Raw genomic sequence first — 18945 nt, forward strand, 5'->3', positions numbered from 1 at the left:
CCCAAAATATGCATTTTCCCCATAAGTGTAAAAATGCACATTTGGGGAAGATTTGAGCATTTTCAAACTCACAAATTTGAAAACAAAATCCAATTCCCTGGATGAGCAGATGACGGAATGAAAGGCACTTGCCAAACTTCAAAACACAGAAGGAACGGATTTTACAGTCTGTACATCACTGCTCATGAGATGAACATCAGGAGCATGTGGTACTATCAGAAGTACTCCTCCTGAGGACCACAAGATCTGGATGAGAACATAAGGGGTGAGACGATCCCTAAAGTAACCTGTCTCAAGTTGATTAGTGATATGTTAACAACAGAACCTCAAATGTGACCCAGTAGCTTATTGGCAGTCAGTGCAGTTCTTTTTACAAAGGTGTAGTATGCTGCTGAAAAGAGGCCCTTGTTAGAAGCCTTGCAGTTGCATTCTGCTCAAGCTGCAGTTTCTGGACTGGGCCTGAGATAGCCCAACATAGAGCGCATTACAATAATCCAATTTTGAGTTTACCAATGCTTGAACCACTGTGGCCAAGATATCACAATCCAGAAATGGCTGTAGCTGGTGAACCAGATGAAGCTGGTAAAAAAGGTGCTCCTAGCCACTGAGGCCGCCTGAGCCTCTAGTGACAAAGATGGATCTAGGAGTACCCCCAAGCAACACACTTGTTCTTTCAGGGGTACCTGATCCAGGACAAGTAACTAACTTCCCAGACCTGTGACTCACCTACCCACAGTGCTAATGTCTTCCCATGATTCAAACTCAGTTTATTGGCCTTCATCCAGCCCACAACTGTGTCCAAGCACCAGTTCAGAGCTTGCACATCCATGCCCGAATCAGATGATATAGAGAAATAGAGCTGGGTGTCATCTGCCTACTAATTTCATTCGAGAATGCTTGTACTTGCACAGCCATGTCCCTCTCAATCACCTTCTATAAAAATGGGGTATTCATAAGTATATGATAGCTATCATAAATCCTTGGATCCAGGCAGGGCAGTCATAGTACCACCTCCTTCAAGATGCCATCTTTTTCCCCAACAGTGCCTCTGAAAATGATACTGTGTCATGATGTAGTGTTGTTCTAAGGAAGACATTGTGGAGGAAAATGGCAGCCCACTTGCTGTTGATTCTTGCAGCTCCATCAATGCACTGGCTAAGCAATTCAGCTAAAGAAAGAATACCTCCTCCGGCCCTCAGCATAAAGATCTATGCCACCAAGCCTGACTGTGTTTAGAATTTTTCCTTGCCCCCATTCAACATCACTACAATGCACCAGATCCCCTTTTGTATCCTGAGAATGTGGCTATGAAAGTGGTATTGGTCTTTTTTAGTTCAGGTCCAATAAAGAAAATACATAAAGAAAGCATAAGCTGGAGATCAGTAAATGGAAGTTCATCAAGAAAAGACTAGGTCCTGTGTAATGATACTATTGAATCAAACTAAAGGAATCTATGGAATCCTTGGATCCTATTTTAAATAGATTCTTTATCACTGTCCACTTTTTGTCAACCACATTGGAATGCTTAGCAGGGCCTTTGTCCAGGAGAGCCTTTGTCCAAAAGTTTAATTTGAAAGAATGCAATTCAAGGAGCAAAATATATTGCTGGGAAAGAAAGTGTGTCAGAAGTAGGTATGGATAAAGTGTTCTGAACTATTTGTAAATTTGAAAACTCTTGACATCTCAAAATCTCTTTCCACATTTGGCACACCCATTGTAGTGCCCCTGGTTGTATGTTGACACTGTGTATCTTGGTGTTAGTTGATGTACTCTTACTCAACCTGGTGTCTTCCATGTGTTTTAGACTATAATTCCCTGACCATTGATCATATTGGTTGGGGCGGATGGGAGTTGCAGTTTAAGACATTGGGAGGGCATGGGCCAGTTTAAGGAAGGATGACTGTAGCCACTTTCTAATGGCTTCTCTCTCATTGAAAACCCCTTTCAAGACAAAAGCAGCATGCTCCATTAGGTCATTTTTATGGTGAAGTGTTTTTGTGGGTTGGTGAAGTTTCAGAGTCACCCTGATGCCCACTTCCAACCTCTAGGATCTCCACTTTGTTGTGCAACCTTACAAGATTCAGAGTTTACACAGCTGGGAATGGAATTTGTGCAAGGTTACTATGCAGTATCTCATTCCTGTGCAAAGAGGAGATGTTTATCTTTCTACCCTTCCCCCATCTTGAGTGAGAACAAGAGTAAATTGTAAGTATGGTGCAAACAAAATCATAATGAAGTATTGGTGAGAGCTGAATTGAATCAATTTATGAAATTTTACCACAGGAATAATTTTACAGTGAACATGATTTGGTCATTGTCCTCTTAGTCGACAACTTTGTAATATTTATTGACTCTGTTTAACTGAAAACTGGGGAAAGATAATGGTTCAGCCAGATGCCACAAATTCTACTCTTGAATTTGTCTCTACTTTGGGCAGTTGAGACAAATTCAAGGCATTCAGCCTTTAATCTGTATTATACACAAAACAATTAGATTGTGTTGTTTTGTCTTCCTTCCTTTTTTGTTATGTTTTATTTAAGCACGAAATGAGGCAGCTGTAGAAAATGGGTCCTTTCTGGAGAATGTGTACTAATGCATCATCATCAGATTGATGCATGTTGTTCGCATATTCACTTTTACAAGTGATTGGCTGGGAGTCAGCAGTTAATGGATTAGGGACAGAGTTCTGCTACAGATGGTTCCCTGAAAAACATTTTCAATTGAAAACATATCTGTGTTCATTTTGGGCCACCCCAGCCTAATATATTATGTCTTTTAAGGATGAAAGGATAGTTACTGCTTAACAATGTCAGGTTTACATTCTGAAGACACGGTTTGAAATGATCACCTCATAAAAAGCCCATCTGCATAGCTGCAAATATATGCTTATGGGTTTTCTGAAGTGAATATTTAATTTCCGATCACACATTTTAAAATTTAACCGTTAGTTCTATCATTTCATTACTTCTCTCAAAACAGTCTTTTAAGTGCTTGTGATAGTATTGTTGTGCTTCCAAAACCATGCATTTATGTGAGATATCTAGTAAAAGATAATTTATCTGTAATTTAAACAAAACATGTGCATTTACTTCACAACTCGATGTGTGCCATTGCTTTTTCATACTTACTTTGATCTGCCTTTCATTTTTACTTGGGATTTCTCAAAGTTTAGTGAAGCGCATTGCCACAAAAGTTTCCTTTGATCCTCCTGAAAAGAAACAGAATCAAGAGAAATGAACAGTGTGCTTTATATTGCCCTTCCCCAACCTGGATCCTTCAGATTTATTGGACTGCAATTCCCACTGGCCATACAATTCCCAGTGGTCATGCTTGCTGTAGGCAGTGGGAGTTAAAGTCCAACCCACCCGGAAGTCACCAAGTTGGCAGAGTCTGTTCTGTATCATTAACTTTGACTTTTTTTTACCAAGTGCATTAAATCTATACTAAAGGCAAGGGTTTGGGGGGGGGGACGGGGGAGCTTTTCTTCTACGTATTTCCTCTCTTTATTTATTTATTTATTTATTTATTTACGATAGTTGTATACTTACCTTCATAAAATCTGGTGGTGGAGAGCTCAATAAAAATGTTGACCGAGTGTGCAGCTGCTGTGAAAATGGCAAATTCTATATTGGGGGTATTGAGGAAAGGAATCAAAAATAAAACTGCCAATAAGATAATGCTTTCATACAAATCTATGGTCCAACCACACTGGGAACGCTGTGTACAGTTCTGATAAGTGCACTTCAAAAAGGATATGGTAGAGCTGGAGAAGTTGCAGAAGAGGTCAACCCAAATGATCAAGGGGCTGGTGCAAGGTTACAGCAGTTGGCATTGTTTAGCTCAGAAAAACAAAAAACAAATATGGGGTACATGATAGAGGTATCATTATGCATGTTGTACAGAATGTGAATAGGAAGAAGTTTTTCTCCCTCATAATACTAGAACCTGGATTCATCCAATAAAGCTAAAGGGTGGGAAATTCAGGACAAAGAGAAGTACTCATTTACACAGCACATAGTTAAACTATGGCATTCTCTCTCATAGATTTAGTAATGTCCACCAACTTGAATTTAAAGAAGATTAGACAATTTCATGGAGGAAGGGGTTATCAATGGCTTCTAGGGGGCTCCACTCTTAAAAGTGGCCTAAAAATAATTATAAATAAATAATGAATATTATTAACCCCAATATCAGAGGCAGTATGATGTTCAATAACTGTTGCTAGGGAACACAACCAGGGAGGCTGCAATTGCACTGATATTCTATTTGTTGAGCTTCCCAGAGGCATCTGGTTGGCCAGTTTGAGAAGAGAGTGTTGGATTAGATTGGCCTTTGGTCTGATCCAGCTGGGCTCCTTCTTATGTTCTTTCTGTACTGAACAAAGACCAAATAAACTGTTGCTGACTTTCGAGGAAGGACTAGCAATCATAATGAGCTTCCCAAATTTTATCAAGAAGAGGTTACACCACTCTTACAATTTCCTTTATGTTTCTCATGAGGCCAAGTCAGGCACTTCAGTAGTCCATTTTGCATCTGGAGAAATTGTGGTTTTCGAGTTTCGGCCACTAGAAATCTGTGATTCAGCCACAGCTGCACCTGCTGCTCATATGGTAAACACTCCAACTATCACATGCATAAAAGAAAAGGAACGAATAGCACGATGAGTCCAACTGCAACATCTAAATACATCAAGTCAAAATGGCATCCCAATAGAATAGTTTGATAATGTGTGTCTTTGAAGCCTTAGAATAATGCAATGCCAGCCTGTCTCAGAATACAATTATTTTTTAAAATTGTAATGTATCCAATAAAAGGCACTGTATCATTGTTTCTTCTAGAAGTCTTATTCCAGTGACTAACCAACCAATTAACCAATATATGTAATATAGAATCTACTTATCCATTTTTGTAGCCCATCTAAATAAATTATTTGACTAATCTTTAATGCCTTATAGATCATATTTTAAATGAAATTGTAGATCAATCCCAGTATCACAACAAATATTTCAGAGAATGTACCTATTTCTGAATTGATTGTTTTGAATCATAGACAATAAAGTTGCATATATTGCTATTTAGCCTTCATTGTTAAATTTCATTTCTCATAGCACTTCAAACAGCAACTAAATAATGTCCTCTTTCATCAGGTCCTGTAAATGAATTATATCTGCGCACCCGATTCTTTCAAAACAAAAGAATATTTACCCATGTTTTAATCCTGAATTATCCCATATTTATGATGTTTAATAGAAAAGTTTATGTGGGTCAAGCGTATTGTCACAATGTAACCAAACTTGTTTTATTGCTTTGATAGTGATAAGCAGCACATTTTTCTTACCCAGATGACATGAAGTTAATGCAAGTATAGCCACCAAATATTGTCAATACCAGTAGTATTGGATAATCTCATTACTTTGGGTAGCAGAAATGCTCCATAATAGAATGTTTATCCACGTTGTGGCTTTATCTTCTTCTATTCATACTTCTGGCAGCTGTCTGCAACTCATTAGGGAGGCCTACTTCACACTAGTACACTGAAATCCACGGAGTTTCATTGGTACAGAACTGACATAAGTAGCCAGCGAGTACATTATAGCCAATGCATAAACAATACAAATAATATTTTCATAGGTACAGGAATATATCTTGCTTCCTCTCTTGGCAGCTGCCTTTGCCTAGTCAGGGAAGATCTGCTACTGCCAGAGGAAATGAGGAAGTGCTGAGAAGGAGGAGGAGGAAGCTGCTGAGGAGGAGTGGGTCATTAGCAGCAGCTTCCCTTCCTTTCTCATCTAATAATGTGCAATAGAGCCTTCAAGGTGGGAAAGTCTAAAAATCACTGGTTTAGGGAAATAGAAGTCAGTATCAATATATATGAAAAGGGTCTAATGAAAAGTAGCGTGGAACACAATTCAGCATACACTAAAGGAATTAAGCTAATTTAAATCTTGTGGGCAGCAGGATTTGTGCCTTCTGATAAGACATCAGTTTTCTGAGACTTTAGGGGGACTCGTCTCTATGCATTATTCAAGGGGAAAACGTGGCTCACATACTTAGATTTCATTGTAGACTTCTGACCTTGTATTCCTGGATCATCTGATTAAGAGAGAAGATAAAAAATAGTATGCTTCAGCATGCATATGTCGTTGTTGTTGTTGCGTTCATTCTTTTGGTCAGCTTTGTCACCTTAGGGACAACTCGTCTGTTTTACCTCTAGTGCAAAGATAGAAAGTGTTTATTGCTTGAATGGGTTCCATAGATACAAAAGGGTGAGAGGACAATGTTCCTGGGACTATCCACTTCCCCAGCTCCACATCTGATATCTGCATAGGTGAAGGCTACCTGTGTAGACTTCTGTGTGCTGGTAGGCTTCACCTACACAGACAAGCATGCTGGATGTGTGGGTTTCAGGGTCACTCCACTCCCCCTTTTCAGACACAAGGACCCTTTATACAATGAAAGTGTGAAGGGGGTTTGTGAGCGCTGCAAAGGGGATGCCATCTTATCCACGCTGGTGCCCAATAGGCATGCAGGATCACCCAACCAGCTTTGTTTTTAAGAACTAATGATGCTTCCAGATCTCATTTCTAGGAGTAACTATAGCTCGTACCTGTTAGCACTTCTATTTCAGAACTACTCTCACTGTTTAGGCATGGCGATAGTTCCTTTCCTGGTGCTGAACTTGTTAGGTCAAATGGACTAGAAGTAATTGGAACAGGATTGGCTCTAATGAACGTGTGTTGTTTATGTGATTGGCAGCACAAAAGTAGCAATGCAGTTGGGACTGGGAGGAGGAGGAGGAGGATTGCTTAGCTTTGTGGGGGAGGAGGCTAAGGGGAGACATGATAGAGGTGTACAAAATTATGCATGGTATGGAGAATGTGCATAGGGAGATATTTTTCTGCCTCTCTCAAAATAGTAGAACCTGGGGTCATCCCATGAAGCTGATTGGTGGGAGATTCAGAACAGATAAAAGGAAGTACTTCTTCACACAGCGCATAGTTAAAATTATAGAATTCGCTGCCACAAGACATAGTGATAGCCACCAATTTGGATGGCTTTAAAATGGGGTTGGATAAATTCTTGGAGGAGAAGGCTGTCAATGGCTACTAGCCCTGATGATTATGTGCTGCCTCCAGTATCTGAGGCAATAACCCTATGTGCACCAGTTGCTGGGGAACATGGGTGGGAGGGTACTGTTGCACCATGTCCTGCTTTGTTGGTCCCTGGTTGACAGCTGGTTGGCACTGTGTGAACTGTGTGTTGGACTAGATGGACCCGCGGTCTGATCCAGCATGGCACATTTTATGTTCTTAAGAGAAGGAGGAAGCTAAGCCTTCTCCTCAGCTTGGTGTCCCCACAGCAGCTGCCGAAAGAGCCTCCCCCCACCAGCAGTGTGTGTGTGTATGTGTTTGTATATGTGTATGTGTACATATATAAGTTTGCACACATATGTGGCCCCTGGCATTGCTGGATGCAGCCCTGAGGGCCCAAAAGGTAATATACCCTGGCCCATGCTCATTGATAGCTTTGCTACTTGCTTTTGTAAGCAAAGAATATGTTCTACCTCAGAACTAAAGCCTTTAATGTGATTTCCATGCCTCCAGTGGCTACAGATGTTGTGATGAATCTTTAATAGAGTAACATAATGAAGAGAAGGGATGTTAGGATGAATTGAAAATATATACCGCATGGCAGCTTCAATTTATATATGGTCACACACATTTTTATGCATGATTATTTCAGTAATAGTATTTTGTGAATGGCCACTGTAAATAACATGACTGTCACTGTCTGTACTTTGTGCACATCAGTTGCTTCTGACCACAACTTTCACAATCCTCCCCAAGCATGTGTATTTGTACCTATAGCACAATGTAACACTTAATGCATCAGATGGCGAGGACTGTAGTCCATGAAAGCTTATTCCAACCTCCCCAACTTGGTGCTCTCCAGACTACAACTCCCATTACCCCAGCCACTATGGCCAATGGTCAGGAAAGATGCTGTGTGTGGAAGCTGTTAGTCTTTAAAGTGACATAAGATTTTGTTGTTTTGGCTTCAACAGACTGAAACTGCTATCCCTCCAGAAATGTGGAAAATAGGCATTTAGTTCATGTCCTTTCTGTTATTGAAAGGTGTTAAGATAGTAACACCTAGAAAGAAAATAAGACAAATCTCACTAAACTATTTTCTTTTCCTCCCTCAGTGTCTGAACTACAAGAAGAAGGAATAAATGCCATTAACTTACCACTCAGTCCAATTCCTTTTGAACTAGATCCTGAAGATACTATGCTAGGTAATTTGAAATAGTATTTTGCTTTAACCTAAATCTTTGATGTGAACAAAATGTCAAAAGCATCCCTTCTTTGTAATGGATATCTATATCTATATTTCCATTTTTCCCAAAAGAGGAAAATGAAGTCCGAACAATGATTGATCCCAATTCAAGGAGTGACCCCAAACTACAAGAACTAATGAAGGTAACACTTTCAAACTCTTCAATAAAAAAATAAATAAGTTAAACTATGATTCATGATGCCACTTCTGCGTTTATCTTTACTGGCAATGTATAGCCAGTAGACCAGATCCAGCTAGCCTTCCTTCCCATGGAGGCACCTACTAACAGAAAGGGGGGTTGGTGGGAGGAGCAATTTCCGCCATTTTTCCTCCTCTCGGCACTACTTCTCATGCTATTTTGGAGGGTCACCCAACTGTCCCGATCAGATTTTTAGAAGCCGATAAGAACATAAGAGCTATGCTGGATCAGAGTAGTGTTCTTTTCACACAGCTGCCCACAGGAAACACAGAAGCAGGACATGAGTGCAAAAGTACCTTCCTGCCAATGTTCCTCAGCAACTGGTGTACATAGGCATTCTGCCTCAAATACCGGAGGTAGCATATAGCCATCATAACTAGTAACCAGTAACCTCTGATAGCCTCATCCTCCATGAATTTGTACAATTGCCTTCTAAAGCCATCGAAATTGGTGGCCATCACTACATCTTGTAGAAATGATTTCCATTGTGGAAGAGCAGGGGAGGGCAATCTGCAAATGCCAGCAGAGTCCCATCCTGCCAAGTGGGATGCAATTGGGTATGGAAGAGGTGCACTACACAGCTGGGGCTTGCAGGACCCAGCCCCTCGGATGAACCCCATCGTGCCTTTCTCGCACCCTGATTTGGAGTTGATTTCTCCATACAGGAAGAGACATAGAGCGTCTCTTCCTTCATGGAGAAAGAAAAAAGGGTGGGTAGGATGCGATGATATCATGGGAAGAGCCATTATGCTGGACCCCACTCCCATGATGTTATCTGGCCTGCTGGTTTGGCCTAGTGGGGCAATCCGCCCCCAGTTGAAAATAGTTTGCCCGCCCTTGCTATAGAGGGAAGGTGGAACCACCAAAACTCACTGCCACCTCCAATTAACAGGCAAAGAAACACTCTAGTAGAATGACTTTATTTATTAAATTGACAAGTATGTTTTCAGCATGACAGTTATATTCCAGCTCATGTGATGGACACTGTAGTTGCTGGCAGTAGCCATTTTGACTATACACAATGGTTTGTATCAATGGGAGGAAAGTTTGCACATCATGATAGGATTCTATGAAATCAATGAGCTAGAGTTTTGTTGTAGAAGGAAGAAAACTCAAGTAAAATCCCAACACTCTTGAAATCAGAAAGGGATTGTTCTTTATAATTCTGTACAGTTAAGAGAGGACAAGGAAGTCCCATTGCATGAGCAGAGTTCTGCTCACTGAGCGTTTGATCCATCTCCATGAACAGAAGAGATGCACTCACAGAAGGACATCTTCTGCTCATGGAATAACCCTTTCTATGAGCACAACTCTGGTTTTGTATATGGAGCTAAAAGAAAGAATCCAGGCCATAGTGTTCACTGAGGGTGCATGTGGTGGACCTTCTTAAAAACACCTCTGTTTTGTATCATGTAAATTAAATCTTCAGTTTAGCATAATTGTGCTTACGTCCTATTGACTTTATTCAGAATTAAGTGCATTTACCTGTGCTCTGGATTGCAATTATTACATTTTAGTTCTTTATCTCTGCAGGTAACTTGTGTGTTTATCTCTAAGTAGCTGTAAGCCTATCTTTAAGCAATGGCTATTGATCTGTCTATCTCTGTCTCACACATAAACATGCACACACACACTCACACACACACACACACAGAGGCAAAAAGGGAGAAAAAAGTCCAGGTACTAGAAAAGAAATATATTTCCTATGTTTTTCACTAGAATAACTCATGTCCTATGTATTTCAGAATTTTGCTGAAGAAGGATTTCTTTCTGAAATGTTTTGGTCATGGAATACATGTCTAGAATCTGGATTCCCCCCCTCTTTTTTGCCTGCTAATGGTGCCATTCTAGTTTTATGTTTGTTTTACTTATACACAGAGAGACACACTGCCTTCTCCCCACCCAAGCAGGGAAGGCTTTGGAAGGGCAGTTCTTGCCTGATCCATGCTTTCAAAGGGCTACTCCGTCCCTGCTCAGACAGAGAATGGTCTATTGTGGGTTGCACACTCCTGCTCTAGCTTAACATGGGAGATAGAACAAATTAATTTGCCATAACAGTATGTACATAATATGCACATGATCAAATAATGTCTTCAGTATATATGCTTTTTAATTCGTCTTTCTTCTTCTAAATTCACATCAATTGCTTTTTTCTTCATTCCACCTTTGGTAAACTATTTTGAGTTTTACTATTGTTTTTAAAACCATGCTTGCTCTATTACCATATGTGTGTGTGTGTGTGTGTGTGTGTGTACTTAGGTAGTATTACTAAATTGCTGTCTCTTGCACAGGTGCTAATTGACTGGATCAACGATGTGTTAGTAGGAGAAAGAATCATTGTAAAAGACCTGGCTGAAGACTTGTATGACGGACAAGTACTGCAGAAACTCTTTGGTAAGAAGTCATGTTATGTGCACTGTTGGAGACATTTTGCCATTGTGTGAGTTGCTTATTTACAGTTAGGAATGATATAATCAATGATTTCCAATCCTTTGTACTTCATGCTACTCCAAATTAAATAGAGGTTTCAAGTGTACTATAAATTATGTTAGTGGTGAAGTGTCTAAGCTTCAACTACTACTCCATTTATCTGATGTTCAGGATAGAATCTGTAAGAAGATTGTCCTAGTTATTCCTTTTTTCTTGTTTTTTTTTAATCAAGGGTCAGATCTCAGTGGTAGTATAATCAATTCTAACTCTAAAATAACCTAGTATATTTGATCATCCTATCTAATACTGCTGGCTGATACCAAATAAATAAATGGGACTTCAGAACCTCTACTTTTATGAGCTTTCACATAATGTTCTTGTACTGTAGACTAGGAGTTAGCAGCCTGTGGCTAGAAGGGCACATGGAGGCCCTTGGCCTAATTTCAAAAGCCGACTGCATGCCGCCACATCACACCTCTGGCAAAAGTGATGCGTCCCTTTCCTGACATCCTTCTGGACAGGATGTAAGAGGGAGGGAGGGAGAGAGAAAAGGGGGTAGCAGAAAGAGAAAGAAAAGGAGCGGAAGAAAGAGAAAAAGAAAAGAGGTGACCTACCCACTTTTGGCTCTGGCCCTCCTCACCACTAGCTTTGGCCACACCCCCTGCTGACACAAGCTCCTCCCCCAACAGATTACCCATGAGAGAATGTGGCCCTTGACCACAACAAAAAGTTGCCCACCCCTGCTGTAGACCCTTAGTTGTTTATAATTTCACCAAACATTCTAGCAACGATTCCCCCATGTTTCCATCACACTTTTATTTATGTTCTCTAGAAGCAATTGAGGCATGATAGGATGCTGCAGATTCCCTCATCTGAAGCCGGAAACAGGGCTCTATCCTTGGAGGAGGAGATCCGATTATGGACCTCACCCCCCAGCTCCCAACCACTGTGAGAAGCTCAATGAGGACATATCCAGATTTAAGGTCTGGGTTGGTGGAACCAACATGCTGAACACCAATGAATTCTGGATGGTGTCATGTATGGCCCTCATTGGCAAATATTTGCTTTTAATAGTGTCAGGTGTTAAGATTTAGGATAAATAAATGAAAAATGGGTTGGCATCATTGTGCCTTGCTATAAAAAATAGAGATCTGCAATGGAAAACAAAAGTATTGTGGTAGAGAAACCGTTGGTAGTTAATTCTGAAACTTCAGACTAGTTTTCTACAGAAAATCCATTGTGGTATGTAGAACAGGATGTCTTCACACTGCACTTGGTACATGGAGTTGAGGTGTGGACTTGTTGCTTTTTCTTCCATTATCACTTCAGAGAAGCTTGAGAGTGAGAAACTCAATGTTGCTGAAGTCACACAGTCTGAAATAGCTCAGAAACAGAAGCTACAGACAGTACTTGAAAAGATCAATGAAACCCTTAAACTTCCTCCAAGGAGCATCAAATGGAATGTTGACTGTGAGTTATGTGTTTAACGGTGGAATTTGCACATATTTATGCTGTTAAAAGTTACATTTTCCTATTGCATTTTGTAAAATCTGTTAAATTGTACAAAAGCTAGAATGTACTCTCAACTAGGAAAAAGAGCAATGTGCAGCTGTGCGTCTAACGTACATCTACATTTGTGATTTAATGTGGACAACCGTATAGATAGTTGTGTATGTGTCATAGTTAGTAATGGAGCTACTTCTATTGACAAGCCCACAGAAAATGCTATGCTGGTGTTTTTTTAAAGGCTGAATATGTAAGTTCTTTTTGTGTGCACAGTACTGCACATGAGCCCTGTATGCACCTGATGGAGAATCGCTGATTTCCCTAAACCTGGTAGAGCATTTTCTTTCTTTTATTTCTGTTTCAGCTGTCTATGGGATTTGTAGAAACTATAAATAAGAAAAAGATGATTATGTATTTCATTCCAAGTAATGTATATCCCACTTCTATATGAGGATTATCAAGAGTACTTCACAGCAGAAAAAATAGGCATATTTATCTCATATTCAGACATATGTTATTTTACTATTGACTGTTTCAGCCAGGGCTGCCATCTAGGGTCAAAATTCTCTGGCAGCTATTGAGACCCTAGCATCCTGTGAGAGCCAGCTACTAACTCTAGGAGCATGAATGAATGAATGACATTTATTGCATAAGTACTTTGACCATAGCAGCACAAAACCAAGGAACAAAATTACATAAACTTACATGACAATACAATAATCACCAATTAAAATTAGCCATTAAAATTGTTAAGGTTAAAACATATTCTTAAAACAGCAAGCAGTTCCAATTTTTTTGTATGCGCAGAACATTACCTCCTCCTGCAAATTATCAGGTGAGGACTCTACATACTTCTCCCTACATTTAGCAGCCTTTACTGCGAAAGAAGCAACCCTCCAAACCACATATTGGTTAGTTCATTGTAGCGTAAAATCCCAGTTTCCTATTTACATCCCAAAATTTCATTTTGTTTTAAAAAGGGATCTAAATAATACACTATGGCCAGTGTATAATTGGCACACAAGTATATAATGTCCTCGATGTCAATTCAAGGAGCAATAGCAAGGAGAAGCAATAGCAGTTGCTGGCTTCTGCAGTCCTTCTCTCTCTGTGCAGCAGTGAGAATGTATAGAATCACACATTCATAGAATAGTAGAGTTGGAAGGGACCTATAAGGTCATTGAGTCCAACCCCCTGCTCCATGCAGGAATCCACCTTGAAGCATCCCTGACAGATGGCTGTCCAGCGGCCTCTTGAAGGCATCTAGTGTGGGAGAGCCCATGACCTCCCTAGGTCATTGGTTCCATTGTCGTACTGCTCTAGCAGTCAGGAAGTTTTTCCTGGTGTCCAGCCAGAAACTGGTTTCCTGTAACCTGAGCCCATTATTCTGTGTCCTGCATTCTGGGATGATTCAGAAGAGATCATGGCCTCTATGTGACAACCTTTCAAGTATTTGAAGAATGCTATCATGTCTCCCTTCAATCTTCTCTTATCTAGACTAAACATGCCCAGTTCTTTCAGTCTTTCCTCATAGAGCTTTGTTTCCAGACACCTGATCATCCTCATTACCCTCCTCCGAACCCTCTCCAGCTTGTGTGCATCCTTCTTGGAATTGTGGTGCTCAGAACTGGACGCAATACTCAAGAAAGGGCCTGGCACCTGCTTCCTTGTCCCCTTGTGCTCAGCATCACCTTGCTCCCTGTGGGAGTACCCCTCTCTGTCCAGCACCTAGAGGAGAAGAGGGCAGCTGGTGGCAACAGTTCCTTGTTGTAGCTTGCCTGCCCTAGCAACAGTTGTCATAAAGAGCAGCATCTCCCACCCTCTCTCTCCATGAGCAGCTGTCGCTACTTCCTACCATCACTCAGGTCTGCCCACTTACTCAGGTGAGCAAGTAAGTGAATGGTGTCAGTGCTAAGGAACAGCTGCTTCTCACTCACCTGCCCTCTCCTTTTTAGCAGTTGGGCAGTTGATCATCAGCATCAGTTGCAGCCTGGCCTCTTTCTGTGTATGGGTAGACAGGGAGTAGGAGCAGCAGCAGGAGCTGCCACCACAGGAACCACTTCTCAAAGCCTGGAGCAGGCCATTTGTTTTCCATCGTTGCTTCAAGGAGTTCCAGACTGTGTACATGGGGATTTCTCTTTTGATCTATTTAGGTTCCCAGTGAGCTAAGTCAGATTGAATGATAGCGACTCTTGCCAGAGTGCTTCTTGGCTAAGAAGGGATCAGAGTCCAGATTTTCCTCACTCGCGTTTAACATTTGAGCCATCATACCACACTTGATCTGAAAAAACATGGAAGTGAAGTAAATTTGAACTGAATATGACAGAAACATGCTGAATTACAACCAGTGGTGGGGGTGGCTCTGATTTGGGGGGAATGGTGGCTTGGTCAGAACTAGCCAGAACTTTAAAGGAGCTATCCAAGGCGCTGAACTTCTTTTGGGGCCAGGGCTCAGCACTTTGGATAGCTCCTTTAGAGGTCTGTCTGGTTCTGACTGAAACCCAGAATTGATTCACAGCCTCGCCTAAATCAGAGCCACCACCCTCGACTGGTTACAACCTTTTTGATGGCTAGCTGGAACCGTTTTTTATACAAATCAGTGTAGTGTAAGCTTCTTCTTTTTAAAAAAGCAGCATTGTTTCATCTTTGCCCTGCAAGAAGCCTAAAAAATGTTGTCACTTGGAACACACTGTGTGGTAATTTTTCAGAGGAACCTCTGTAAAAAGAAAAAGAAAAAAAGATGAACGTCGAAGGAGAATATCTCATTACTTCTTCTGTTACTTTGCTTGTGCTGTGAGTGTGGGCAACCTAAAAGCTGAAAATGTGGTCAATAACATAACTTAAAATCAAATGTTTTAGAACAGTGCCTCAGAATTCAGTGATAACTCAAACACAGGAAAACAGTAATAAGAAAGCTACTTCTATAATATAGTTGTAAATTATTTCCTTTGATGCTAGGCATTTGGTCGTAGATTAAAAGTTTCCTACAGTAAGTCTTTTGACACATTGCAGTCTTGTTAGCGTTAACTACACATACAAAACCTGCTATGAATAAGCTACAATAACAAGAATTCTTAACAAGTTGATGAGGAATGTTTGAGTCATACAGTTTAGTAAGTTATTGCTCAAGGGTACAGGCTAAATAGGCTCATTCATCTTCCTGCAGACATTGTGACACTTAAAAATGAATTAAGTGCATGTTTTGAATACAAAAATATCCTTCTCATAGTTCATAAATCGGCACTGGAATAGCGAGGATAAATGAACAGCACAGGGAAGTGCATAGATTGCACTTAATACAGCTGCATAATAAAATCCGCCTTTTGAATCGAGCTTAGATTTCCATCTTTCAAGCCAATGGAATCTAGGCATGCAACAAAATCTAACCTGAGGAATATTGTTGATTTCATTGTTTTCATAGGCCCAGTTGATTTATGACAAGAAAGAGAAACAGTTAGAGGAAAATACCCATTCAGCAATCTCTAGTGGGCAGAGATGCTATAGGATAAAATATCCCACATCGTTAGGGGAGGGGGCACCATATCTGAAAATAAATATTTGTTTTAGTTCATCTTGCATTACTTAAATCCTTAATCTATTTCAGCTGTCCATGCCAAAAGTCTCGTTGCAATACTCCACCTTTTGGTTGCGTTATCACAGTACTTTCGGGCCCCAATCAGGCTGCCGGATCATGTGTCTATTCAAGTTGTGGTTGTCCAGGTATGAATGATTTCTCTTTAAATTTTCTGTGCATTTTTGCTGGGGAGTTGAGAGACCATCAGTTTAACATGTAAATGTTGGTTCTGTAAATGTCTGACCGACGTTTCTTCAATAAGGAAAAGTAAAAAGAATCAGTACTTCTTAAACAGAACTAAGCATACTATTGCTATTTTTGATAGCATAGCAGCCAGTTTTAATATTGACACATTTACTGAATAATTCTATGGCCCCTGGAAAGGGGTCCTAGGGGCCATAGGATATGGTGGATTTCCCCCACCACCACAAGACATACTATCTCGGGGGGCAGAAACCCAGGTGGGGATTCCCCCCCCCCAGTTCCCATGGAAAGCTCTATGGCATCTCCTTTTCTCAGTGTTGTGGCCTCGGACAAGTATGGGAAGGATGGGAAATGGTGTCCTGGTAGGCAAATAGGGGAGACGAGAGACCACGGACCTGTTGATTTCACTAATTCCCAATTCCTGTCCCTGACCACTGCCAAGAAAGCAACCTCCACAGATTTGGGGGCCCATCTAGCTCTAAATGCTCTTTGAGGAGGAATGGAAGATGAAAATGTCATAGTTGTTTCTCCCACCCTAGCTGGGTGTTGCCAGCAGAGTTTGGGTTCTCAGAGTGCTTCGTCATCTGACATTCCTATGAATGCTCTGTTAAGGTCAAATAGGATTTTAGTTTAGAGCGTGAGCATACAGTTATCATGAAATGATCTCAATATTTTTTAGATTTCTGGTAGTCTTCCTGCATGGCCTCTTTCTTCTTTAAATATTCAGAAAGGCACTGTGCCAGTACTCCATGTTTGTTCATTGAACACAACTTTAATAAATGCCCTTTTCAGTGTAATCCAATCTGACCACAAATTTAGACTTTTTCCAAGCTTGGTAAATGCCTGTCAATCATGCTCCATCATGCCACTTGTCTAACATTTCACATTCACACTCTGTTTTGGGATTGTTGTTGTTTTTTAATGTTTTTATTGGACTTTGGTTTTTTTGCTGCAGTTTTGTTCTTGCAGTGTGTTTTGTTTTGGTCATGTTCAGGTTACTTTCCTCCCAGCAGCCCATATGCACTTCTGCCTACAGATAGATGGGCAGAAATCCACTCACACATATGTGGATATCGAATGTCACCCATTCATGTATATAAACATTCTAGTGTTATAAGTGTTAGAAGTGATTATATAGTATAAATATGATATAACATGTCTTCCAGAAGCGTGAAGGAATCCTCCAGTCCCGACAAATCCAAGAGGAAATCACTGGTAACACTGAGTATGTCAACATCACTGCCTGATGAAAACTCAACCATTTGCCAATGTTTGCCAACATCATTACTTGGGGCTATGTACCTGTTTTTTATATATTTTAAAATATATTATTCCCAAATCGAAATTCCATATTTTAATACATTTCTTCTTGTAAAAAGTGTCCAGGAACTGAGACAAATAGATGTGTTTCCTTCCAAAAAAATTAGTTCTTGAAAAATAAAATTTGAATAATCACTCCTTTAAAAATAAAATAAAATAGACTTTAAATACTCAGATGGAAGTTTGTGATCATGCCAAAGGATCCAGTTTAATTGAAGTCAGTGGAGATTGTGCAATGTTGTTGAAAATCCTGTCTGGATATTCCTCAGTTGGCATGAATATAAATCCATATATATTACTAGGTGCATATTTTGCCCCATGTGTGCAGTTTTCTTTCTGCATTGAAAGAAGTATATTAAATTATGGTAGAAGTGTGTACATATATAATTATATTATATTCTTTTTCTACAGGGCATTGTCAGGACGACATGGTAAGTTTCATTTGATTTCTAGCATTTTTCAGAGGTTTCTAAAGTGTTCTTCACTTAATTCTGCTGCAGCTGCTTGATGCATTCAAAACCAGTTGAATTCAGATTTGTAGTTGTCTTTGTTGATGAGTAAATGTAAGTGGTGTACACAATTTTCATTTTATATTTTATGATGCATTTTGTGATTTCAGTTGTTGTGAATTTCCCAGAGAGTGGTATAAACATGAAATAAATAAATAAATAAATAAATCTAAGAAGATTTAATTCCCAAGAAAAATAAGCAGCAATATTCAATACTCTTTGGTGCTTTTCTTGGATATATGGTGCACTATCCAACTCTACAGGTCTATGTTGCATCCTAGATCTCTGTTCAGGTATCACTGCCCCATTCCTTTCAATACAAGGGAAAACATTCATCAACGTTGAATAGAATTGGGCAACGTGTATGCACGTCTAGATCTTCAGTCTGAGCACCAATGACAATGGATAAGAGCAATGGCATTCAGTCCTCCCCTCATGATCCAGAGCAAGTCCCATAGATTTGTGGAACCTACTCTAAGCATATGTATAAGCAGAGCAAATTCCCAAAGGATACCAATCTGCTGCTGCTGAATGCTCTTATACAAAATTGTTGCTGCCTAAATTGTTGGAGACTGTAGCTCTTCTTTCTGACTAATTTCAGTTCTATTATGTTTTAGCTCTCATATTGCTAATTGCTGTGGTTAATATGGAAAACTCTTTAAAAATCATAATTGCAATCCCTATATTGAACCTTCATAAATGCTAATTGCTCTTGATCACAGTGCATCATTAGAGGAGGAGCACCATGGTATACAATTAAGAATAATAATCAGTAATTACACACAAGATGAACAATGCCCACATTTAAGTTTATGAGATATCTTTTATCACTATTGGATGAAATTTATATATACCTAATAATTTTG

The 18945-nt window shown here is 40.0% G+C and overlaps 1 protein-coding gene across 1 annotated transcript in view; it reads left to right on the top strand.

Moving 5' to 3' along the window:
* The window catches only part of PARVA (parvin alpha), an 81814-nt gene that overhangs the window by 42143 nt on the left and 20726 nt on the right, over positions 1-18945 (top strand). The window contains exons 2-8 of the mRNA XM_063117293.1: positions 8207-8296; positions 8410-8480; positions 10828-10930; positions 12296-12436; positions 16077-16192; positions 17417-17475; positions 17982-18001. Of these exons, the coding sequence (XP_062973363.1) occupies positions 8207-8296; positions 8410-8480; positions 10828-10930; positions 12296-12436; positions 16077-16192; positions 17417-17475; positions 17982-18001 (600 nt within the window). The remainder of the gene's footprint in view (positions 1-8206; positions 8297-8409; positions 8481-10827; positions 10931-12295; positions 12437-16076; positions 16193-17416; positions 17476-17981; positions 18002-18945) is intronic.

This window comes from Elgaria multicarinata, chromosome 2 (genome assembly GCF_023053635.1).
Source record: "Elgaria multicarinata webbii isolate HBS135686 ecotype San Diego chromosome 2, rElgMul1.1.pri, whole genome shotgun sequence".
NCBI lineage: Eukaryota > Metazoa > Chordata > Lepidosauria > Squamata > Anguidae > Elgaria > Elgaria multicarinata.